Genomic DNA, 25,733 nt, shown 5'->3' with positions numbered 1-25,733 from the left:
CAAGTTCTATAACTTTGCTCTCATTTTGATCTGTTCCTGTGAAAATCACCACTGAGCTGTCCACCGTCAAAGGTCCTCAATATTTATGAGGAATCGCAGTTGTTTGTACTTCACTATAAATGTGGGCATCTTTGTCATGACTTGCCTGGTGTTTTAGAGTCTTCTTCTCTGACATGGATGGGGGCAGAGAAGGGGGAATTTAAAAAGCCCTTGCTAACTTGGGTAACGTGGGGTCATGGGAGTCTATTGTTCTTAGGTCCCAGCCTGCATTCTACTAGTGATCCTTCAGTTTTTCCTTTGGACACTCATTTCTCTTCCATTCATAGGCAACAAGTTAGGGTGGCACATTTGTTACAAACATTGATCCTATGTTGACACATCATTATCACTCAAATTCCGTAGTTTACATTAGGGTTCACTCTGTTGTACATTCTATGGGTTCTGACAAATGTATAGACATGTATCCACCATTACCATCTTATCCAGGATGGATTCACTGCCCTGAAAACCCGATGTGCCCTGCCTATTCCTCCCTCTCTCCCTCCAAGTCCCTGGCAGCCACTGACCTTGCTACTGTCTCCATAGTTTTGCCTCTTCCAGAATGCCATATCATCGGAATCATACAATATGTAACTTTTTCAGACTGGCTTCTTTCACTTAGGAAATATATCTAAATTTCCCGCATGTCTGTCTCTTTGTGGCTTGATCACTCGTTTCTTTTTAGTGCTGAAAAGTATTCCACGGTATGGACGTTCTGTACTTTATCCATTCACTCACTGAAGGACATCTTGGGCTGCTTCCTAATTTTGGTAATTATAAGTTTAAGCTCCTGTGAATATTCATGTGCAGGTTTTTGTGTGGATGCCCTCCTATTTTATTTTTATGATTTTATTTTAATCCCAGTATAGCTGACATACAGGGTTATAGTTATTTCCTCCTATTTTATTTTCAATTTTATTTATTTATTTATTATTTATTTATTAATTAATTTATTTTTAANTCATGACCTAAGCGAAAGTCGGACGCTTAACCGACTAAGCCACCCACGCGCCCCTATTTTCAATTTTAATCAGCAGTCACCATTTAAATATTAGGAGGCTTCACAAAAACAAGTTTTCCAGGAGGTCCTGAAAATTCAGACGTTCTGGTAACGCTGGACCCACATTCCTGCAAGGGATCCCACCCAGCTAGATCCACCCCAAAGGTGGGTCCCTGCGCTCTAGATGACCACAGCTCCCACCAGGCCTATTGAAATTTATGTTACCTGCTTGGCACCTGTGGGCTTTTAGCTTGCCACTCCTGAACTACTTTTTTGTCCTGCAGGTGAGCACTGTGTCATTGGATCATCTATCTGTCTGGGTCTCGGCCACTCCTGGTGTGTTCTGCCTTGCCACAGAAAATTGTTCCCCTCTGGATATATTGAAAGAAAGAAACCTAGAAGTTTAGTTGAGTCAAATTCCTCAGTGAGTGAAGATAAAATTTCCCGGTAAGATTCTGGATGGTCTGGATCAGGGGTTGGAAAATTTTTTTTCCGTAAACGGCCAGGCAGTAATAGTTTGGACACTGTTGGCCAGATGGTCTCTTCTGCAGCTATTCAACTCTGCTGTTGTAGTGTGAGAGCAGCTAAAGAAAATCTGTAAACAAATGGATGTGGCTGTGTTCCAATAAAACTTTATAAAAATACATGACGGGCAAGATTTGCTCCGTCGGTGGTAGTTTGCCAACCCGATTTAAATACCTCCTCTGAGAGCTTCTTCCTCAAAGAACACTTTTCCCTGTGCTTCTTTTCTGGTAGAAATGCTGATTAGGCAATAATCTCAAATAATATATAATAATTTTTCATTAGCAGAATTTCTGTCTCTACAGAGAAGAGTGCCCACTATAAAGCACTGCTGTGGGGGTCAGTTCCTGGTGGAAGGAGGTCATTTGTCAAAGGTTTTCTTGGCAGGAGGCTGGCCATTTATCTACCAAAGCATCCCATTTCTTAGGTCAAAGATTCATACCAGAAACAAACTGTTTTCTAATCTTTTCTTTAAACATTATTTAACTCTCTCCCATGGGCAATCAAGATGTGACATAGTTGGGAGGGATGCCTGGGTGGCTCAGTTGGTTAAGCATCTAACTCTTGATTTCAGCTCAGGTCATGATCTCATGGTTTGTGGGATCGAACCCTGCATCAGGCCCTGCATTGACAGTGTGGAGCCTGCTTGGGATTCCCTCTCTCCCTCTCCACTCCTCCCTGCTCTCAGTCTCTCAAAATAAATAAATAAACATTTTTTAAGAAGATGTGATATAGTTGGGGAAAGCATCACGACTGTAGGGGTTAAGGGAAGACCATTCCTAAGCATGTGGGGCCCGGTACAAATTAGAGCAAAGAAACTTCTCTCTCCCCTTTTCTATCGGTTTAATACAGACAAAATCTGTTTAAGGTGAACACCAAGGGAATGTTTGATAAATGGTGGTGATGATACAGACATTTGGAAGTGCAGGGATTAGGAAGAGTTGTAGGAGGGGAGGAGGAAACCCCAAAACATTTGGCGTTGCCTTCAAGAAACTGATAATATTGGAGGGAAAAGAAGACGCACAGAGACACCGTCACACCAAGTGGACTATCAGGGGCATCCAAGGCATACTGAGGCAGGAACGGCACGCCAGGCTTGCTGCAGGGGTAATTTAGAGGCTGCAGTAGCTGCTTCTGCTCGGGGAATCACCTGATGGGCTGTGTCCCTTGGGGGTGGTGATGGTTCCAGATTTATTCCAATACCACTTTCCTGGCAAACCTGTTGGCTGATGTTCTAAGCTCTATGTGACAGGTGAAACAAAATACTTTGCTTTTGCCCTCTTTGATATTCCCATGACAAAAATAAAAATCTCGTAACTAAAAAATAATGGAAAAGTAACAGCACTGCTGAGGATTTAGAGAAGTCAACCGTAGCTCTGTTAACTCTGCATCTGGGTCGTGGCGATACATTACAAAGTAAAAGGAGTGATAAGAAGCCCAAGGACAGAAAGGCGAGGTTTGTACTTATGTCATGGAAGTCAGAAGCCCCTTCACACCACCTGTGTGGTTTTGGGCACGCCACATTTTTAAAAAAATGTTTATTTTTGAGAGAGAGAAACAGAGTGTGAGCGGGGGTGGGGGCAGACAGAGGGTGGAGGGGGAGGAGGATCCAAAGTGGGCTCTGGGCTGACAGCAGAGGGCCCCATGCAGGGTTCGAACTCTTGAACTGTGAGACCATGACCTGAGCTGAAGCCGGATGGCTCAACTGACTCCTCAGCCTCTCAGGAGCCTCTGGGCAGGTCACTTTTAGCTGCCTCTTGGCCTCAGTTTCCTCATCTGGAAAGTCACAGCAGCTGTGAGGATAAAATAACACACGTGAAGCATGTTTAAAACTGTAAAGGATTAAATAGTGGCTTGGTGTCATCACTGTCATGATCATTGTGGTTGCCTCCTTCTCATCACCATGGCAGTTACTGCTGCTGCTGCGGTGGCTTCCCTTGGGGGGAGAGGCAGGGCACCTGCTGCTTGGATTCAATCTTCTAAACTACTTTCCTGTCCATCTGGTTCTCCCTGATGCTTCCAATTCTTCCTGTTGCTCCCTATTTTCAAACAGAAGAGCACTTGATCCTGGAAGCAAGCCTGTGCGTGCATTAAATTATTTAAAAAATAAGACCGTATTACTATTATTATAAGAAAAACATCACATCTCCATTAATGGTGTAACTAATGCTGTTTAACGTAACCACATATCCTGTTGGTTCCTGTAGAGCCACCAGGGAGGATGTCTGTGTCGTAGACATACGTATCACAGCGAAATGTGGACAAAAAGGCAACAGAGATCCGAGGCCTTTTTTCCTTTCTGCGCTAGAGTCGCACAGATGCCTTGTGCAATGTAATCCTGACAAAATGCCATTTTCCAGATTTCCCCACCCTTGAACCTCTTACACAACCATTTATTCTGCTGGACTCCCTTTAAAAACGGTTGAGAGAAGAAGTGAACACCTTCCAATCCCCTGTGCTGACTTCTGACTCCAATGTAAGCCTCTTCCTCAGTCACTGGACACTGATAACCAGGAGTCACAGGAGCTGAACCCAAGCAGGTGTCCTGCATTGACTACCACTGACAGCGGAGCGCAGCTACCTAGAAAATCACAGTGAATGATACCAACAGAAGGTCCCTGAAATAAAAAGGACTTGAAATACTATCATAAAGGAACCTTCAGGTGTCTCTGGGGTCTTCCCCGTTTTCCCGGTCACATTTTGCCCATCAACCTGGCAAGAGAGCTTGACGTCTAAGTATCCTGGCCATGAGGCAAAATAGTGCGTATGGAAGTCAGGAAACTTGGAATCGAATTTTAGTTTCTGCCATTAGTGAGCTAATTAAAATTCTTTACATTTTGCCGCAAATGGTCCCACCTGGGCTATGCAGAGTGGGACGGGGTGAGTTATCCCCAGCAGGTGGGAAGCCAATTCTCAGCCCTCGCTGTGCATGAGCTCCCAAGGAGCTCACAGACATCCCGGTGCCCGGGTTACGCGCCGGGTCAATTAAACCAGCCCCTGTGCAGGTGGGATGGCGGCAGGCGCTCTAGGGGACTACCATGTATGACCCCAGCCTCGCTGCGAGTGTGTGTAAAGCTTTGAGAGCACAGTCCTGCCTGGCACCGGGTTGGCAGTCAGCTAAGTGGGAATACGGAGGAGTGTGGCCTGCAGAATCCGCCGGGGGTGAGGGGCCCATCAGGGTCCAACTCTGGGATCAAGGTAATTGTAAAACTACAAAGATTGTTGTGGTTGGGTTTGTGGACTCCGGTCTCCTTTTCATGCGGCTAGGCTTGCTCCCCCTTGCTTTGCTGGCTTCTCTTTCTAACACTCTTATTTGGCAAAAGTAGTTGGATTTCTTTCTACGGAGTGGTCGGTAGAAAGACACCGTTAACTTGATATGATCGTTTGACTGTGTTAGAACACGAGGTGGATATGATTCGGTCGTGGCTATTTCCTTGCCTTCTGAGAATGAAGAAGTCCTTTCCTCTCTCCACCTAATCAAATCTCACCTGATTTTCAAGCACAACTAAAGGCCTACCTTCCCTATGCTAGCCCTTCTTGATGCTCTAATTTCCTGAACTCCTAGAGCATTCCTAATAGATACCATTAAACATTTAATTAAATAGCCCCTTATGTTGTTTGCCTCAACAATCTTCCTAAAGGTCTAGCCTTCCTAAAGCTTATTGGAGACTAGCTTAGCACTGATTTATCCCTCCTCAAGCTCTGTGTGTGAAGTGGGTTCATAAGTATTTGGTCATCTTAGTTGCCTGTCTATTCATTTTCTTGGGCCTATCTTAGCATTCTTTAATTTTAAAAAAAAATGTTTATTTTTGAGAGAGAGAGAGCATGTGCGCATGAGTTGGGAGGGGCAGAGAGAGGGAGACACAGAATCTGAAGCAGGCACTAGGCTCTGAGCTGTCAGCACAGAGCCTGATGCGGAGCTCAAACTCATGAGCTGTGAGATCATGACCTGAGCCAAAGTCAGATGCTTAGCCGACTGAGCCACCCAGGTACCCCTATCTTATCATTCTTAAAGGGATATGACTCTAGGCACTCAGACTATTCTAGCTGTGGCTGCCAAAAGGTTCTACACAAGGTTTTGCTCCTCAACAGCCTTCTTAAAGGCACTCCTACACTCTTTCAGATACTAGCAGTGAAATACTTTTGGGTAAAAGGATTCTGGAAAACCACTTTTGGGCAGAAGGATTCTGGGAAAACCAGAGTCTGAGGGAGCCTGTTCCAGGTGAAAGAAGCCAGATCATCGGCAGTTACAATCACGTGTACTTAAGCTAAGGCCAATTCTAGAACCCCAGATGCTCTTCAGGAAATCCCAGGCTCAGCTCTACCCTGAAGGTTGTAGAGAAATGCAGCTGAACAGAACTTTCTGCAATGATGAAATGTTCTTTACCTGTGCTGCCCAGAAGGGGCACTTGAAATGCAGCGAGTATGATTGAGCAACTCAATTTAAACTTTTATTTTAATTACATTTAAATCTAGCCACATGTGGCTAGTGGCTACCATCTTGGATAATGCAGCTATAAAGAGATGTAAATTAGAATCATGGAAAACAAAAGAGCAAGAGCATTTTGTCCAGCTAAGGGTACTGAGAGATTTCCTTCACTCTTACCACCGAGAAGGCTCTCTCCATTGAGGGAGAGCCAGTCAGTGGCTTCCACAGTCCAGAACCGTGACCTAATGCTGAAGAAGGAAACTTCAGTCAGTACTACCATATAACAAACATCCACATTTCAAAATGGTTGAGGAATGGGCTGCTTGGAATTCTCGAATAGTAGAAACATCTGGTGATTTCATCCATCAACATATAGTTGAGGTACATAAAACCTTGAGGACCAAAACCTCAATTACAATTCCAGTTGTAAGCTAGCTGGTGGTTTAAATCCTATCTAAATGGGTGTTTACCTTCATAATGGCCGTTAACATACAAAATTAACGTTATAATCACCATTATGAGGCCTGCTTATCTGAGAGGGGAGGTGGGTTGGTGGTAATCCAATAATTTCTTCCATTTTTCCTATATGAGACATATTTGGGTAGGATCATAGGGTACCCTGTGTTTGGACATATGGCCAAGTATTCCAATCAATATAGCCATTAGTTCTAGCCAGGTGTCCTATAGCAGAGCTCAGGAAAGGGCAAATTTCATTTCATTCTATATTACCTGGAGAGGACTGGTGACTAATTTTTGATCTTTGAAAACGAAACCTTACTGCACAATCAGCTGACCCATAGGCATCTAATGGAAATGGCACCTTTTTTGGTTAAGATGATGGGTACTCTAATACACTGCTTTTCAAGCCATCTGTAGTGTAGGCTTTTTTTTTTTTTTCATTTTCAATCTATTTCAGATTAATAATTCCGTAAAATGTAAGAAATAAAATCCTACAAAATACAAGGCTTAATTTATTATTACTATTATGTTCAACAGGTATAAAATTCCTCCATCAAATTCCTATAAATATTTTTAATTGTTTACTCTCAATTTCTGTCCTGTCTAGACCAGTGACAGTTTNGCTAGCTGTCAGCACAGAGCCTGATGTGGAGCTTGAACCCACGAACCATGAGATCATGACCTGAGCTGAAGTGGGACGCTTAACCAACTGAGCCACCCAGGTGCCCCAGTCAGACTTTGAATAGCATGGCTCTAATATACTGCCTCTGTCACAGAGCTTAATATCTGCCCATTCCTCAGGGAAAACACAGCTGTTTGTATTAGTTTTTTTTTCCTTTTCTTTTTCTTTTTGTTAAAATTTTTTAAAAAAAATATTCATTTTATTTTTGAGAGACAGAGAGTAAGTGGGGGAGGGGCAGAGAGAGAGAGGGAGACACAGGATCCGAAGCAGGCTCCAGGGTTTGGCTGTCAGCACAGAGCCCGACGTGGGGCTTGAAATCAGGTGAAGTCTGAAGTTAGAAAGGTGAAATTCTAACAGGCTCTTTGCCCTGCCAAGAAGATTTTCATTTTCTATGACATCTGCCTGGATTTTTTATCTGAAAATATAATTTCCAATTATCCTTCGACTGTGGCCTTGGGCCCACGACTCCGTTGAGTCCTGACCGTACAACTCTTAACAACCTGAAGTGTTTCATTATTATGTGTTTCACTGGATGCATATTGACGGACTCTTGCTTAGTAGTCCTTCTCATAGTATCTTGGCAAATAATTCCCCTGAGCTCAAAATAAGATGTTTTCCATGTGCCATCAAACAGTCTTACTTCACCAGAGCATGAATTTTAGTTTGTTGCAGGGCAGTAGTAGGTAAGTTAGTGTTGCTAAGAAAACTGTAGGAAATTTTCTACCTGTTTTTCTTTTGTTCCATCTGTTCATTTTTATCTGGAGTAATGTCATGATATTGGTTTCCACTTGAAAGTTGTCATCCTTAAAAAACTGTTATACAGCAGGTTGGCTAATTTGCTTAGTAAGAATATACTTCACAATGAGAAAAATATGATTAATGGATAATGATACCTTCTACTATAAAAGATATTTTTCTTTTCAAAAAAATTATTTTTGAGAGAGAGAGGGAGACATAGTGTGAGTGGGGGAGGGGCAGAGAGAAAGACACAGAATCTGAAGCAGGCTCCAGGCTCTGAGCTGTCAGCACAGAGCCTGATGTGAGGTTTGAACTCACGAACTGTGAGATTATGACCTGAAACAAAGTTAAACACTTAACCGACTGAGCCACCTCGGTGCCCCAATTTTTCTTAAAAAAATTTTTTTAATGTTTATTTTTGAGAAAGAGACACAGAGCATAAGCGGGGGGCAGGGGCAGAGAGAGATAGAGAGATGGAGACACAGAGACCAAAGCAGGCTTCAGGCTCTGAGCTGTCAGCACAGAGCATGAGGTGGGACTTGAACTCACAAGCTGTGAGATTCTGACCTGAGCTGAAGTTGGATGCTCAACTGACTGAGCCACCAGGGGCCCATAAGATATATATATTTTTAAAGAAGTCTAAGAATACTGTTAAGTCCTAAGTGTCCATCACCAGATGAATGGATCAAGAAGATGTGGTTTATCTATACCATGGAATACTACATGGCAATGAGAAACAATGAAATCTGGCCATGTGTAGCAACATGGATGGACCTTGAGGGTGTTATGCTGAGCGAAATAAGTCAGGCAGAGAAGGACAAATATCATATGTTTGCACGTATAGGAGGATTAGGAGGAACTTGACGGAGGAACAAGGGGGAGAAGAAGGGTGGAAATGGTGGGGGAAAGGGAGAGAGGCAAACCATGAGAGACTCTTGAATGCTGACAAAAACTGAGGACTGATGGATGTGGGGGGAGGGGGGGATGGGCATGGAGGAGGACACTTGTGGGGATGAGCACTGAGTGTTATGTGGAAACTAATTTGACAATAAACTATTAAAAAAAAAAGAAAACAAACAAACAAACAAAAAGAATACTGTTAAGTCAGTTAAGCNACTTGTGGGGATGAGCACTGAGTGTTATGTGGAAACTAATTTGACAATAAACTATTAAAAAAAAAAAAGAAAACAAACAAACAAAAAAAAAGAATACTGTTAAGTCAGTTAAGTGTCCAACTCTTGATGTCAGTTCAGATCTTGATCTGAGAGTTGTGAGGTCAAGCCCTGTGTTGGGATCCACACTGGGCATGAAGCATACTTAAAAAAAGATGTATATCTATATATCTACACCTCTATCAAATATATCAGATATATCTAGATATATAGATATATAAAGAAGTCTAAGAACATTAAGCTGAAGAAATATGTATCTAAAGGTTCCAGGTTATCTAAGCAAAGGGACCCTCTATGGGTTTTGGCTGAAGTCATGCTCTCTTATCCCCTCTGTACAGACACGCATGCTGAAGCCCAGTGTGGGGCTGGACAGCAGACGACTGCATCAAGGGCACAGTGGATATAAAGCGCTTTCCAAACTGCACAGGTGTTAACATAAACCATCATACACAGACCGGAATAAAACAGCACCACTGCTTTATCAAACTCCTAACTGTAACATTTCCCCAAATAAAGCCCTCTGCTGTCTATTCCTCTCACATCCACTCCTGATGGCTGCATGATTCACTTCCCAAGTTCACTTCCACAACTCAAATATTTCTATTTTGCGTTTCTCTTTGCCTCAAATTCAACAGACCCAAAATAACACCAATCTCAATCTTGGAGTTGGATGAGCTCCCAGGGGACATCCAATTTTGACTTTCATGGCTACATGAATAGCATTTATGAAGCTTCCAAGAGGGGTTCTCTAATCTCTCCTTTTACGGCTCCGCTCTAGGGAACTCCTCTCTTCCCGGAGCAGCCATTTTTGGTACTTTGCTTCCAATACTAATTCTCGGTCCACATTTTCCCAGCCAGGAAATATTGTCCTTTTTCCAGTTCTCAAGGCCCCGTTGACAGCACCATCTGAAGACTCCCCAAACCCTTCATTTCTAATCAAATACGGGATAGGTCAGGCCTACAGCTCCCTCTCCTCGCCCCACAATTCCTAGCACGTAATGGGTCATCAATAATTCATGGATGATTAACTGACACTTAAAATCTATCAAGAGTTCAACCTTAGCAAATAAGGGTTTCTTACTTTGAATCTTGTGCTTCACTTGATGTTTTTGACCAAACAGCCAGATGAGAATTAGATCGTGTTAATCATAAATTAGAAATAAAACTGCAGTTCATTAGCAGATGAAATGATAATCGTTTCTCATTTGTACATCATTTAAAGACTCCCGTGGAGAGAAGAGTGCTGCATGCACTGGGAAATGACATTTCAGAGACATTTTGGTAAAAATGACCCAGCCCACACGAGAGAGCTCATTCTTTTCAATTTCTCAGATTCCTCTTATCCTTTACTGTGTAGACTGAGTCTAGCTTTCCTAAAGTAAACTATCTTTTGTGTTACACCAGTGATGCAAGCATCTTAACATTTCATTAAACACACAAACACTGAACCTTTGACAGCCAATTTTGTCTTATTTTCAAACAATTTCAGACGGATGGACAGAAATAGGGGCTACTATATTTTATGTGTCATTTCCTTAGATACCTGCAAACAGAACTATGGGTAGTTCATTAAAGCCCAGATTCCTTTCTGATCCAAGGGCTAGCATGAGAAGAAACAACTTAAGAGCTACATGAGTGAATCACCACTTATTATACCGAGTTTTCAGAAGCTGTGTTGCAGTGAAAACTGCTAAAAACAGGATTAATTTTTGAAGCTGGTATACAGAAACTCAGTGGGGCAAGCAAATTCCTCTCACTTCTCACCCTTCACTTGGGAGTCCGGTAGGTTAAAGAAATGCAGAATTAAGTTATTTGAGGACTGCTACTTCCCAGAGAGCACACTGAGGTAGACAGCAATCTAAAGGACAAGGAAGATTATCCTCTCCTATTTAAATCTTTAACAAGGAACTACAAAAAAAAAAAAACAAAAAAAAACAACCTAGAAATTCAAGCAAGTACACGTACATGCATGTTTCCAACAGCATGTTCACAATAGTCAAAAGGCGGAAACAGCTCAAGTGTCCATCAATAGACAAATGGATAGACAGATTATGGTATATACAATGGGATATTATCCCACCACAAAAGGAATAAAATAGTATATGCTGTAAGGTAGATGGACCTTGAAAATATTATGGTAAGTGAAAGAAGCCAGACATAAAATGTCATGTATCCTCTGATTCCATTTCTAGGAAATACCCAAGTAGAGAAATCCACAGACAGAATGCAGGTTGGTGGTTGTCAGGGTCTGGGGGTAGGGGTGGGGGGAGATGGGGAGAAACTGCTTAATGGTAAGGAATTTTACTTTGGAAAGACAGAAATGTTCTGGAACTAAAGAGAATGGTGGTTGTCCAACAACATTGTGAATGTACTAAATGGCACTGAATTGTCCACTTTAAAACCATTAAAAAATAAAAACAATCAACTCAAGTCTTAAAACCAGACTCTAGGATCTTCTCCACTGTAGGTTACACTTACCTTGCACACCATGGATGTCTTTGCTCCAAGCCTAGCAGCTTGGACACACTGGTTGGCACCTTTCCCTCCAAAGCCAATAAAAAACTTATGTCCATGGATAGTTTCACCAGTCTTGGGCAGACGAGAAGTAAGGCTATCATAAATTAAAAACAGAAAGAAAAAAAAAAGGCACATTGGTATCTGCAATCAATTTAAGTTCCTCTGAAGAGAGAGGGAAGGTTCTCTGAAGGAGTTCTGGTCTTAGCAATCAGAAATGCAAACAGAAGCAGAGATTATCTTGTCCTTTAAGATAACATTCAGGGCACCTGGGTGGCTCGGTTGGTTAGGTGTCTGACTTCAGCTCAGGTCATGATTTCATGGTTCATGAGTTCAAGCCCCACATCGGGTTCTCTGCTGTCAGCACAGAGCCCACTTCAGATCCTCTGTCTCCTTCTCTTCCTGCCCCTCCCCTGCCTTGCTCTCTCTCTCTCTCTCTCTCAAAAATAAACAAACATTAAAAAAATGAATACAAAAAGAGATAGCATTCAGTAGTTGGCATCACCTTCCAGAATGCATCTGCTGACAGGATTCTTTACTTCCCAACAGTCCCACAGCCATGCTACTGTAGCTCCACATTAGATGACAGTTCCTAGTGTCTACTGCATCCAGGGTGTTCGTAGATGCCTTTGTTTTCCATGATGGGGAGCTTTTGGAGGGAGGTAACCTCAGATTCCTGCTTCTCAGTGCCTAGCACAGACCTTTATTCACAGTGGGACTTGATAAATGGGACCAAGTTAATGTGTGTTTCTGTACAGATTGATCTGGTCACTTTAACAAGAGGTAGGAAGTATACCCGGATTCTGGTAACCATGTTCAGTGCCTAAGGAGAAGGGGGAAGTTGCAATTCTAGGCACTAAGGAATCATACTTGTTTCCTCGCAGGTGGGGTGGAAGTGGGGCATTTCGATGACAGGATCAGGTGTTCTGGTCCATCCTGTATACCACCCATTTCATGCACTGACTCAAAAACAGCATCTATTAAAAAAATGGAGTCTAAAGAACCAAGTTTAGTTTAAAATTTTTACTATAGGAAATTTCAAACATATACAATTAGAGAAAAGAGCATATTAACTTTCCTACCCCTATGCATGCACGACCCAGATTCAAGTATTGTCAACTCCTAGCCAATGTTGTTTCAGTCTACATCTTCAGGGACTTCGCCAAGAGCTAAGGATTTTTTTGCTGATCTGTTACTGCCTAATGAGGGGAGTATTAAAGGAGACAAAAAGTCAGGGTGAAAGGTTTTCTCTGGGGTTGATTTTCATAACATTAAAGTGGAAGATGGGAGGAAACAAAATCTTTGAAGGACAGAAGATTGAGAATGGAAAGAATCCTGGGCACGTGAAGAAGTTGGGCTCCAGTGGCATGAGGACCGCGTGGCCACAAAGAAGTGGGATGGATGGCAGGTGTGACCAAAAAGGTTAATTAGCTTTAGATGGTAAAGAAAGGCCAAGGGAGCAGATCATGCAGTAAGCTGATGGAGAATTTACTCTGTCTTAGCAGATTTGCAATTTATATTCATTTCCCACCTAGGCTGTGATCTATTTGAAACCAGTATCTTATTCCAAATATTAGAGTAACAGAACAATGCCAATTTCTACAGGTCACTAACAGCCTGTTTGCAATGGAATGACCGATGACTGATGCCAACAACATGTGACTGTTGGGAACGACCAAGTTCAACCTGTGCACTTCCTTTATGCAGTTCGAAAAGTCTCAATAAACTGGGCTAAACAACTCCATTCCCTAGCAGTGCAGTGTCAAATATGGTTATTTGAGATTCAAAAGAGACTCATCAATAATTTGAAAACATTATTTTCCACTCCTCCCCTTTTCAGTTCTATTTTTATCTGCTATTCTAAATGCATTTATAGTACTGATGAAAAAAAATATCCATCTACAAGGTTCACTTCTGAAAAAGGTACTCAATCAAGAGAAAAATGGTTTTAATGTAATGTTATTATCCTGTCATTTAATTTAGCAATGACAAGTGATGATGAGATTTTGATTTGCATCAGAAATCTTAAACATTTTAGGATTCTGTTATGAACAGGCAGTGATGAGTAATTTGTGCGACTGAGTAACTATGTGAGTTCTTGGCTTATTGATGCTGCTACAAACAGCATAACAACCTCAAAAAGAAAAAAAATATCCAATGTGGCTAAAAACAGGCCAAATAACTTAATTAGTAAGACTGTCGGTAAAGAAACTTATGACTTCCACTATATTTATACTTAGATCTGGGTCACAATTCACTGGTTTGAATCACGTATATTTTTTTATTGGCTGTGGGAAATCATGAAAAATATATCAGCAGATGATTATTGGGAATGTATATATATGGGACGGAGGAATGAAATCGGGGGTATAGTGTGTATGTGTTTGATGTGAGAGCAGATGGCTAGGATTTAAACTCCTTTCTAAACAACTTATATTAACACAAGCACTGTACTGATTTAGCCATCACTGAAGTTTCCCACTCCTTTGGAATCCTTCTCTTTTCTTTCTGCATCTTTGCCCTACTCTTCTTTCTTCCTTCCTTTAACTGCAGACTTTCCCTGTGTGAGGACAAGAACCAAGTCTGTCATGGTCTCCATTTTATCCAGAGTGCTTGCCGCTTAGCATGGGGCTAACAAAATATTTGACTGAGTGAATTTTTTTCCTGAAATGCAGTTTATTTTATTAATTTTTAAAATAGTTTATTGTCAAGTTGGTTTCCATATAACACCCAGTGCTCATCCCCACAAGTGCCCTCCTCCATGCCCATCACCTCCCTTCCCCTCCCCCCATACCCATCTGGCCTCAGTTTGTTCTCAACATTCAAGAGTCTCTCATGGTTTGCCTCCCTCCCTCTCCTCCCCTTCTTCTCCCCCATGGTCCTCTGTTAACTTCCTCCTAATCCTCCTATACGTGCAAAAGTATGGTATCTGTCCTTCTCTACCTGACTTATTTCGCTCAGCATAACACCCTCAAGGTCCATCCATGTTGCTACACATGGCCAGATTTCATTCTTTCTCATTGCCATGTAGTATTCCATGGTATAGATAAACCACGGACTGAATTTTTAAGCGAGTCTTCCCTTGTCTCTGAAGGGTGGCAGAATATGCCACCCCAAAATACGACTGGAGGACAGGGCATGCTGCCCGAATACGCCACTTTGGTATATTATGTTGAGCATTAGGCATGTGAAACGAAGGGAGAAGCTTTCTCTGAACTGCCCTTATCTGCCTACAGACCAGTCCTCTGAAAGGACTCAATGGCCATGAATCCCCTCCCTAGGAGTTTCATCAACCAGCAAAGAGGGACTCCTGTCACAGGAGAGGATGCTAGAAGTCAACACCACACCCAAGACAAATGTCACAAACACTGTCATATCTATTTGTTCTCTTAAGGGCCAGTTCATCTTTCCTAAGTCATTTACCCTCCCTCTAAGAGGCCTTGTTCCTTCCTCCCCCTTCCCTATTAAGAATCCTGAATTCCTAATCACCATGGGGAGTTACTCATTTTCCTCTGGGTATCTCCCAGGTATACCTGCGGGACACAGGCCAATAAATTTGTTTTTCTCTTGTTAATCTTTTATTCACGAGGCCTCAACCAATAACTGAGAGGGGTAGAGGGAAAATTGTTTTTCCTCCCCTACATCTCTTTTCTGTCTCTCCAGTGTAAGAGAGAATACATACATTCTTACTTCTGAACTGCAGACGTGGAGGTGTTGAAGGGGAAGAAGACAGGCAGGGATGTTCAACTGTCTCGCAATGACAATTCCATGTTTTACCAGACCTCACCCACTGCGTTCCCAATATTAGCAGCCACTCCTGTCCTCTAAGCAGGAACTGTGACTAGAACTCATACTATCATTCCTTCACTCCTTCCTTAATTCAACAAATGTTCTATCCGTGTTTTCCAGTTTACCTCTACAGGACAAAATCAACTTACTGGCAATGTAGTAAGACCTAACCCTGATGCAAGTAATACACGAGTGAAACAGACAAACAAACCTGTCAGAGCACAAGATTAGTATGATCTGATTTATGTATTTTAAGATCAAATTGACTTTGTTAAGCGATTCATGAATCAGGCAGAATCTAGCAAGTAGAGGGGACCTCCCCAACTCACGATTTTTAAAAAGAAAAAAAGATATACATATGGCTTCTCACAGGACATGTAAATGTGCAGAAAATGAAATGTTAATGACAAGCGTCCATGCAGAGGGTGGAGAGAGGGAGCAAAAGTTCATGCAGAAAGGTAAGTGCAACAAGAATATATTTGTGCATTATGGGAAGCCACTGGTTAGGACTTCAGATACATTTGGTGTCCTTGCGTCTTTTTCTGGCCACCACTTCTTTCTGGGCTCCAGCTGGCTTCTCACAGGTGTAACCTGCCCAAGTGAGCCTTGCCCAATGCCATTCTTTCCATTCCAGGGTTTCTGTTTCTTTGTTACGGTTCCCCAGGCTGTCCTACAGCATCAAGCAACCAGTTGGGACACCTCAGGCATCTTTGTATCGGCTTTTCTTGCTCCCTGGATTACAGACCTGCACAGTTCATGTGCGCTGAAGCTTTTGTCTTGTGCCCTTTCACTTGAACCCCAACTAAGAAGGTTTACTGCTTATTGATTTTTTTTTAAGAGTAAATGAATTGGGAGTGGAGAGCACTAGAAAGTTAATTACAGTTGCCAACAGGCAGAAGCATTTCTGAATTATAAATCCTAATTTACTTTGAATTAGGCTTTCTTATCTCTTTCCTTATCAAAAATCATGAGGGGCGCCTGGGTGGCTTAGTCGGTTAAGCATCCGACTTTCGCTTAGGTCATGATCTCGGTTCGTGGGTTCGAGCCCCGCGTCGGGCTCTGTGCTGACTGCCAGCTCAGAGCCTGGAGCCTGTTTCAGAGTCTGTGACTCCCTCTCTCTCTGACCCTCCCCTGCTCACGCTGTCTCTCTCTCCTAGAAATAAATAAAACATTAAAAAAAATTTTAAAAATCATGAAATTAACGTCTGGTTCAAGCAAGGGTCTGCACAAAGCACCATCCCCTCGATGAAAGCAATGCTAAGATTCGCCCCAATTCAAATATGAGGTTTAGCAGGGTGCCAAAGACAAATTGCTCAAAGGAAACTAAAGAGGGAGCAGTGCTGGTAGTAATATGCCGTTGCTACCATTTAAAAATAAGAATAGTGAGAATTTCTGAATGAGGGAGAAAACCCGTCATAAGAAATCAATTTGAATTGAAAACAAATTCATAGCTTTAAAAATGTCACATTTTAAAGTTGCACAGGAGGCAACACTGCTAAATGTTCACAGATGGCCACTCAGTCTTCTCGCCTTGAGGCCACGTGGTTAGAGCCCTGTGCGAGGCAGCAGGCCTGAGCCACTTGCTGATTGTATTACCTTTGACAGCTCTTCCCTCTTTGAACCAGCTTCTTCTCTTGCAAAACAGGTTTAATAATACTTGTCAACTCCTTACATGCCTGGGTTTTGTGCACTGAGTTATTTCACTGACAGGTGTTATCAGAACAACTAATCAATTGCTTTTAGCTTCTTGACAATGATGTGTTTGTTACAGATTCTCAGAGATGATTCATACCAAAGGAAGGAATGACCCGGTGAAACAGGGATGAGCAGTCTTTTGACCAAAGAGGTCACTCTATACGGGCTCCAGCCAAAAGTCAAGGAATATGTTGCTTTTTGGCTTTTTCTGTTCCATCCTTTTGTCTTTTGGCTGCAAACTTCTGACACACTGTATGCCTCTATAATAGGGGATTGTACTATTATTGCCCAATTAAAATTCATTACACTCATTTATTATTCCTACCGCCTGTATTCTTCAAGTGTATCTGTTCTTCTCAGTATTTGTGTGGGTTGCATTTACAGAAATGAGAGTCATTTCCAAACCAACTTAGTGATAGCTCTTTTTAGCTCTGTAAAAAGAACTTAGCCTACCAACCAAAACTTCATTATGTGGCTCCTAACCCTAAATTTGCAGACATAGGATTTATTTAAGGGAATGAAAGCTGAATTATGCTTGAAACTGTTTTTTTTTAAAAACTGATTTTGGCTACTAATCCTATCTTTTCCTAGTAAACCAGTCTGTGGCTAAAGAGTAATTTTACCTGAAGATGTAGCTATTCTTGAATTTATAGGATACATATGAAGAATATTGGCCACATGCGGCCAGCCTTTCAGAATGTCATATTCTTGAACCTTATTTAAATTTTGCTGATGTGTGACAAAGTATTCTAGGCACTGGGAGAACCAATGTAGAGAGTATGTTATGGTCTCCTGTATTCGGTTCTTATGTGGCTTCCTTCCTTCCTTCCCATCTCTGCTCAGGTGTTTCCTCCTCGGAGAGGTCTTCCCAGACCGCCTTACAGGAGAGGTCCCTATTCCCAATTTTTGTTATGTACATATTCATTCTGACAAAGAATACTCTGTTTCTGGATCACAGACAGCTTTTTAATTACTCACAATTGCATTAGTTCTCCGTGTCCCAATCTCCCCCAGGGTGACATGAGAGGAACTTCCAAATAATGAATTATTGGGAGTTCATATAGGAGCCAATACAGCTACTGCCCCTCCTCCTCCCTGGGGAGGAGGAGAAAACACGACCTAGTAACCTTTGCATTGCAATGTAAATGGATCCTCTCAGGGGAGCAGTGAGGTCTCCAGATTTACAATCTCCAGAATGTAAATAAATGTAGAAGTTCCTAAGTCTCTCCAGAGGTCTTGGACTTGCAAGGTTTGTTTGCCATTGAAACAGTCTTTAATCCTGGTGCTAGAGATCTTGGCTCAGAAAGTCCTGATCATGCAGAAACGTGAGAACATTCATGGAGCATTGATTTCCAAAGATTTTCTTCAGATCAGTATCACTATCGGACATTATAATACTCATTTCTCTTTCCCTATCTTCTTTTGGATTAATTGTATTCCATTTCATGTTCACTACTGATGTGTTATTAACTCCCTTTGTCTATTTTTTACAAGATTTTATTTTTAAGTAATCTCTACACCCGATGTGTGGCTCAAACTCACAACCCTGAGATGCTTAGGAGTTGGATGCTCTACCACCGGAGCCAGTCAGGCGCCCCTCCCTTTTTTCTATTTTTCAAAGTTTTCTATTTTTAACTTAGCACAGCTTAGTTTCAAACATTACTATACCACTTTACTTATAAGTGTAATTTACAATTGTGTTTTTTCATTTATCTTCGTAATCTTGGTGCTATTACTGTTACATATTTTATTTCTATATGATACAAACCTTACAATACTGTGCTTGTTGTTTTTCCTTAAACTGCCAATTGCCTTTTATTTAAAAAAATTTTTAATGTTTTATTTCTGAGAGAGAGAGAGACGGCATGAGCAGGGGAGGGTCAGAGAGAGAGGATGATACAGAATCTGAAACAGGCTCCAGGCTCTGAGCTAGCTGTCAGCGGAGGCCTGACACGGGGCTTGAACCCACGAACCAAACCGTGAGATCATGACCTGAGCTGAAGTTGGAGGCTTAACCGACTGAGCTGCCCAGGCGCCTCTACCAATTGCCTTTTAAAGAGATTAAGAAATAGGAGAAGTAAGTCTTTGTACTTGCCATTTCTGGGCTCTTCATTCCTTTGGGTTGATCTGAGTTTCCATCTAGTATCATTTTGGTTCCACCTAAAGAACTTCAATATTTATTGCAGTGTGAGTTTCTGGTGATAAGTTCTCTCAGCTATTGTTTTTGTTTTTATTTCCCTTTCATATCGGAAAGATACAGAATTCTGTATCGACAGTTCATTTTTCAAGCACTTTAAATATTTCATTTTTTTTTTCTGGCTTGCGTTGTTTCTGACAAGAAGCCTGACTTCAATCTTTGTCCTGTTATATATGTAATATCTGCTTCTGAGACTTTTAAGAGTTTCTAATTGGTTTGCAGGAATGTGATTACGATGTGTTTTGTTGTTTGCAGTATGCTTATCCTGGTTGGGGTTCATTGAAATTCTTAGATCTATACATTTATAGTTTTCATGAAATTTGAAAAAAATTCAGCCATTATTTCTTCAAATATGTTTTGAAATATTCAAGCTCTTTCTCTACTTAGACTCCAATTACACAAATGATAGACTCCTTGTCTCCTATCACAGAGGCTCTGTACATTTTGTTTGGTCATTTTCTTCTTTATGCTTCAGTTTAGATGCTCTCTTACTGTCTTCAAGTACACTGATCCTTTCTTTTGCAATGTCTACTTTGCTGATAAGCCCATCAAATGAATTTTTCAATTTTTGAACTTCTTTTTGGTTCTTTTATATATCTTCCACTTTTCTCCTCACTATATTCATGTTTTTCTTTAAATCACTGAGCAATTAATGGTTCTTTTAAAATCCCTTTCTGCTAATTCCACCATCCCTGCCATTTCTCTATGTCAATTCTGACTGATTTTTTTCCCCTTGGTTATGGATTACATTTTCTTGATTCTTTGCATGACTATTGATTTTTGATTGGAGCCTGAACATTTCAAATGTTATACTGTTGAGTGTCTTAATCTTGTTGTGTTTTTCCAAAAGGTTGGACTTTGCTTTTTAGGGGCAGCTAAGTAATTTGTGGATTTGTTTGATCCTTTTAAGGATTGTTTTTGTGATTTGTTAGGAAGAGTTTGGAGTAGTCTTTACTTTAGGGCAAGTTTACCCCTTTTACTAAGTTGTCCTTCTGGGATCTCTACTGAATGCTCCAGGGGTTCAATAATGTTTCTGGCCGAAAAGAATGCAGTACCTGGGAAATGTTCAGCTTAAAGCTCTCCAGTAATGGCCTGGCTTTGTGGAGTTTCTCTCTATGTATGTCCATTTAGTATTTAGACTCAAGGGGACTCCTATGCAGATTTTTGGACCTTTCCCTGTTTAGTTCCTTCCTCATCAGTACATGTTCACAAAAATTCTAGCCATCTTCGTCTCCCTAAGCTATGAACTTCGTTTTCTCACCTCACTGATACTTGCCATGCTTCCCCCGAGTTTCTTCTCTCTGTGCCATGGTCAGTAATGTGCCTCCAGGACTCACCTGTTTGTTTCCTTTCTTTACTGGATAGCATGCCTGTTATCCAATATCTGTAACAGCTGCTTCATTTATCTTATCCATTATATACCCCATTTTCTAGGTGTTTATGGTACCAGTAAGTCTGGTACTAGTCACTCCATCATGGTCAGAAGTAAATATTTTTAAATGAATGATCTATATTTTAAAAGACACTTCTACAAATAGTTGGGATGACAGATGCCTCTGTACATAAGTCATGCGATGAGGCGAGAGCAGGGCAAAAGTGCTGTGTACATGTAGCCCAAGGAGAAAGGTAAACCATTTATTAAACAGGAATATGGTCAGAAACAAAAAGGGGCCACACCCTCTTTCATGTCTCTCGTACAGGACTGAAGACTGAGTACAGATGGCACCAGGAGAGCCTAATAGGTCAAGTAGGAAAAGCATATTTAAAGATTAAAATGCCACCTGATGCCAACTAATCTTTTTGAGCAATTATACATAGACTTCCTTACTCCCGTCTGAGCAACGTTCTGAAGAAAGAATAGAAGCCTGGATAGAGAGGTACAGAAGGAGCTAATGCTGGAGCTAGCACCTGCGAGAGGAGAGGGCAGGAGTGATAATGTGCATGGATGGGGGATTAGCAAGTGGGGACTGGACAACTGCAGGGTGGCATAAGGTGTGTGGGTAAATCAGGATGCAGAAAAATAGAGCAGAGAAGGAGCTGGTGACGCTAAAGCACTGATCAAAGTTCCTGATGGAAAACATTTTACTTCAGTGAAGAAGACAAGCGAAGTATGAATAGTGACGAATAACTACACAACCGGTATTTTATTTTCTATTTTGCCAATTAATTATAGTAAACTTTAAATTTCAAAATGACTTCTGTCACCACATTGTAATTATCTAGGCTACTTCTTCCTGCCATCTGCTGGTGTAGGTTAAAGGAATACAAATGGAATTAATTTTATCCTAAGCGAAATATAATTAGAAAGATAAATCAGCGTACAAAAAATAATGTATCCTGAAATCAATTATTAAAAATTTTAACTTATCTACTATTTTTGGTTTGTGGTGCTCATGCTTCTCCCACATTCCCATCATCATGAATAATCAAGAATGGATTATACTCGAGCTTTACGATACATTTGTGAGATGGATTAGGATGGGGATTATCCTCACTTTGACAGCAAGTGAGCTACAGGAAATACAGATCTGACCATGTTGTTTCTGTACTTTGGGCCCTTTGCTGGTTCCCAGGGCCTACAGAATAAAATCCAATCACCTCAGCATGGCTGAGGAGTCCTTCCTTTTATCTTTTATTTTTTTTCTTAAAGCTTGTTTGTTTATTTTGAGACAGTGGGGGAGGGACAGAGAGAGGAGAGAGAGAATCCCAAGAAGGCTCTGTGCTGACATCAGAGAGCCCAGTGTGGGGCTTGAACTCATGAACCATGAGACCATGACCCGAGCTGAAGTCGGACACTTAACCAGCTGAGCCACCCAGGCACCCTTTATATCTTACACCTGACACTCTAAACCCAGTAGCTGCTGTCCCCAGCACATCCTGCATATACCCACACCTGTGATTTACTTCTGTGTGTTATCCCAGCTGGCCACAGTGTACTTATTCCCCTCCTCTTTTTTGCTGGGTTAGAACCTGCTTCTTTTCTTTTTTTTTTAAAAAAAAAAAAAAGAGAAAACGCATCTGTGCGCGCGAGTGGGGGAGAGGCAGAGAGGGAGAGAGAGAATCCCAACCAGGCTCTGAATGGTTAGCGCAGAGTCCAACGAGGGTTCCATCTCACAAATCGCGAGATTACGATCTGAGCTGCAATCAAAAGTTGGATGCTTAACTGACTGAGCCACCCAGGCACTCCTGCTTATTTTCTAAAACTTGGCCCAGGAGGCCTCCCATCCAGGCACTTTTCCATAGGCTCCTGTAGAACCTGAGGCACCTACCACATTACACTACAATGATCCACCTTTGTGTCTGCCTTCAGGAGCAATGACCATGTTTTACTAACTGCAGTATCCCTAGCACTCAGGACTGCCTCAGTCTTTTTATTTTTTTTATTTTTTTTAATTTTTTTTAAATTTATTTCTAAGAGAGAGACAGCGTGAGCAGGGGAGGGTCAGAGAAAGAGGGAGTCCCAGACTCTGAAACAGGCTCCAGGCTCTGAGCTGGCAGTCAGCACAGAGCCCGATGTAGGGCTCGAACCCACGAACCGCAAGATCATGACCTAAGTGAAAGTTGGACGCTTAACCGACTAAGCCACCCAGGCGCCCCCGTCTCAGTCTTTGAATACTATACACAAGTAACCAAAATTCCGGAGCGACATTCATCACGAAACCCGCCCACTCTTCCTTTCCCTAGAATACAGACACTAGGGCATGGAGAGCTGACAAAGGAATGGATTACTAAAGGGACTTCTTGGTAATTCCACATGGTAAGTGGGCTGGCTCTGTCACATGTAGTTTACGTTGTAATATATGTTTCTCTCGAAGGGACCAGAGTTAGCAAATTTCCCATGAATGATTTCTTCTGATGTTAGGGTATTTGGTAGACAGAAACATTTACCAAAATACCAATTTTGGTAACTGATAAGCAACTTTCAAGACCAATTTCAGGAGCAGAAGGAATAATAAAGGACATTCTATTGCTCTAATATTGGGAATGCAGGGTATTCCTCAGATCAACATTCCTCTGGGTTTTACTTTACTGAAAGTGTGATGCAAAAGAGAGGTATATGACAAGTCAAGAGGTTTCTGAGGTTTCAAGAGAGAATGCAGGTCAGAGGTTACTGTAATATGTTAAAACACCACATAACCTTTTCTAGGTATGCCATACGTTTTGGCCTTTTTTTTTTCTTTCTCTAAGTAATCCAGGTCCAACATTTCATCCATTTTGGATTGAAAAGCTTCTAAATTCACCTATTCTGCCATCCAATTAAAATCTTTTGAGAATTAAGCAATCATTTCCTGACTTGCCAAGGATTAAATTTAGATGCTTGGTTGAACATGAACCTTATCTCTCAAGCCATCATTTTTAATTGGAGCATGTAAAGGATAGCATAGGGTTTTAGCTGACATCATAGTCTATTGTCATGGAAATGTAAACATGGGTTTGTATTAAACTTGTCTCAAAGCGAGTTTTAGGGGTATGGAGAGACTGGAGACAGGAGATAAATTATGTAAAAAACGTATGCTCTACATGTTGGGAGTGCCCTCGGAGCTCAGACCCTCAGTGATCTCATCCTGCCTCATGGCCTCAAAAATCATCAATACACTGATGACTCTCAAATTAATATTTCCAGCTGGATCTACCCTCTGAACTCCAAACTCCTGTATCTGTCTTCTCGATGGTCTCAGTTGGATGTCTAACAGACATGCCAAATCTCACACATCCACCCTAAGCTCCAGATACTGCCCTCTCCGTACCCAGCTGGCTCTGCTTATAATCTTCTACATCTCAGCAAAGGTCAGCTTCCCTTTCCACTTGCAAAGGCCACAGAAGTTGGGAATAATCCTTGACCTATCTCTAGTCCTCAGCAAATCCTGTCAGCTCTGACTTCAAAATATAATCAAAAGATGCTCATTTCTTCCCATTTGCACTGCTTTCAAGCTACCATCATTTCTCACCTGGATTCTTGTAACTGACTCTGAACTGGTCTTCCCTTTGCCCTTGCCTTCCTTCAGTCTATTCTCACATAGCCTCCACAGTGATGATATTAAAATGCAAATCATATTAGGTCATCTCTCTGCTGATCCTCCAATGGCTTCTCATCTTATTCAGGGTATGACCCAACATCCTTTAATCATTAATTACCCTCTCCTCTTCCGTTTTTCCTTCTTCAGCCACATAGGACTCCTTGTTGGTCACTGATCATAAGAGGTATGCTCCCACCCTAGGGCCTTTGCATATGCTATTCCCCTGGGTATCTGTACAGCTTTCTTCCTTTCCTGTAAGTTTTTACTCAAAATCACCTTCTCAGTGAGGCTTTCTGTGGGCAATGATCTAGAATAATTACTACTTCCAGCTCCCTTTCATGCTTTATTTTCCTCCTTAGCATTTACCAAACATACTATGCATTTTACTTATTTCTACTACTACTGTCTTTTTCATTGGAATGTAAGCTCCATGAGGGGTACCTGGCTGGCTCAGTCAGTATGACACACAACTCTTAATTTCAGGGTTGTGAGTTCAAGCCCCCACATTGGCTGATGGACTGTGGGGCCTACTTTTAAAAAAAAAAGTAAGCTCCATGAGACAGGGGTTTTTGGCTGTGTTTTTCATCGCTGCATCCTCTGCACTTAGTCAAGTATCTGACTTCATATAAAGTATTTGTTGAATGAACAATTTAAAAAACGGGTGAATTCATGTCATAAGAAATAGGTTATCAGTGAAAGCGTGATTAACAAAGATCTCTAAGCCTAATGTCTAAAAACATTCATTTGTTAGTGGGTTTTCACGGAAATCTGTCTTTGGAGGAAGTCTGACTTAATTTTCCACAAGAACAAGCTTGATTTCTCTTTGCATTGTGGAACTTCAGACATGACTGTTCAAGAAGAGAATAATGATAAACATAGGTGGGTATTAAATAATGTTCGTTGTTTACCATGTTGGATGAGCTAATGATATTTTAAAATTATTAGTACACAGAGCTTACTATTCATAGGAAACTGAAATCAGACATGAAAAAAGTAGCTCATTGATTAAATTAGCGGTGTCTGGCACACAGTAATGTAATATACAAAGTAAGTTGGACTTGGACACCGTCCAAAGAGGGCTTAGTTACTGAAGAAGTTTTATTTCTCAAGTGATTCTACAGTATACGCATGGGGGTCCAGGTTGGCTCCAGTTAAACTAATAAAGTAAGAAACCGTCATGAAGATACTATCTTCAGATTTGAAAATTATAAATCCCTAGTTGTTCTTCACCAGCTTAACAAAGTAAACAATGAATGCAGAGACTACAAGCTTTCGAGTGAACCATAGATGCAAAGGGTAATCAGTATCAGCCAGAGTTAGAGGGAGAATGATATAATGGAAGGATAAAGCTTGGAAACATGGGGTCTAACTTTCCTTGTGCCATTAACTGGCTGTGTGAGTTGGAGTGAGTCCTCTAAGCTCTCTTAGTTGCCTCACCTGTTAAATGTGGAGGGTGGACTGATGGGTTTCCATGATCCC

The 25,733-nt window shown here is 41.4% G+C and overlaps 1 protein-coding gene across 3 annotated transcripts in view; it reads right to left on the bottom strand.

The window, feature by feature from the left end:
* RBKS (ribokinase) overlaps positions 1–25,733 on the bottom strand; it is an 86,782-nt gene that overhangs the window by 58,095 nt on the left and 2,954 nt on the right. For 2 of the 3 annotated variants that reach the window (XM_077774131.1, XM_077774129.1), the window contains exon 2: positions 11,520–11,652. In XM_077774131.1, coding sequence (XP_077630257.1) covers positions 11,520–11,652 — 133 coding nt within the window. Of the gene's footprint in view, positions 1–3,242; positions 3,355–11,519; positions 11,653–25,733 lie in introns of all 3 variants that reach the window. The other variant, XM_077774130.1, reaches the window with a different exon arrangement.

The sequence above is a fragment of the Crocuta crocuta genome, unplaced genomic scaffold (assembly GCF_008692635.1).
Source record: "Crocuta crocuta isolate KB4526 unplaced genomic scaffold, BGI_CrCroc_1.0 scaffold246, whole genome shotgun sequence".
In the NCBI taxonomy this organism is placed as follows: domain Eukaryota; kingdom Metazoa; phylum Chordata; class Mammalia; order Carnivora; family Hyaenidae; genus Crocuta; species Crocuta crocuta.
This window is presented reverse-complemented; position numbering and strand designations above follow the sequence as displayed.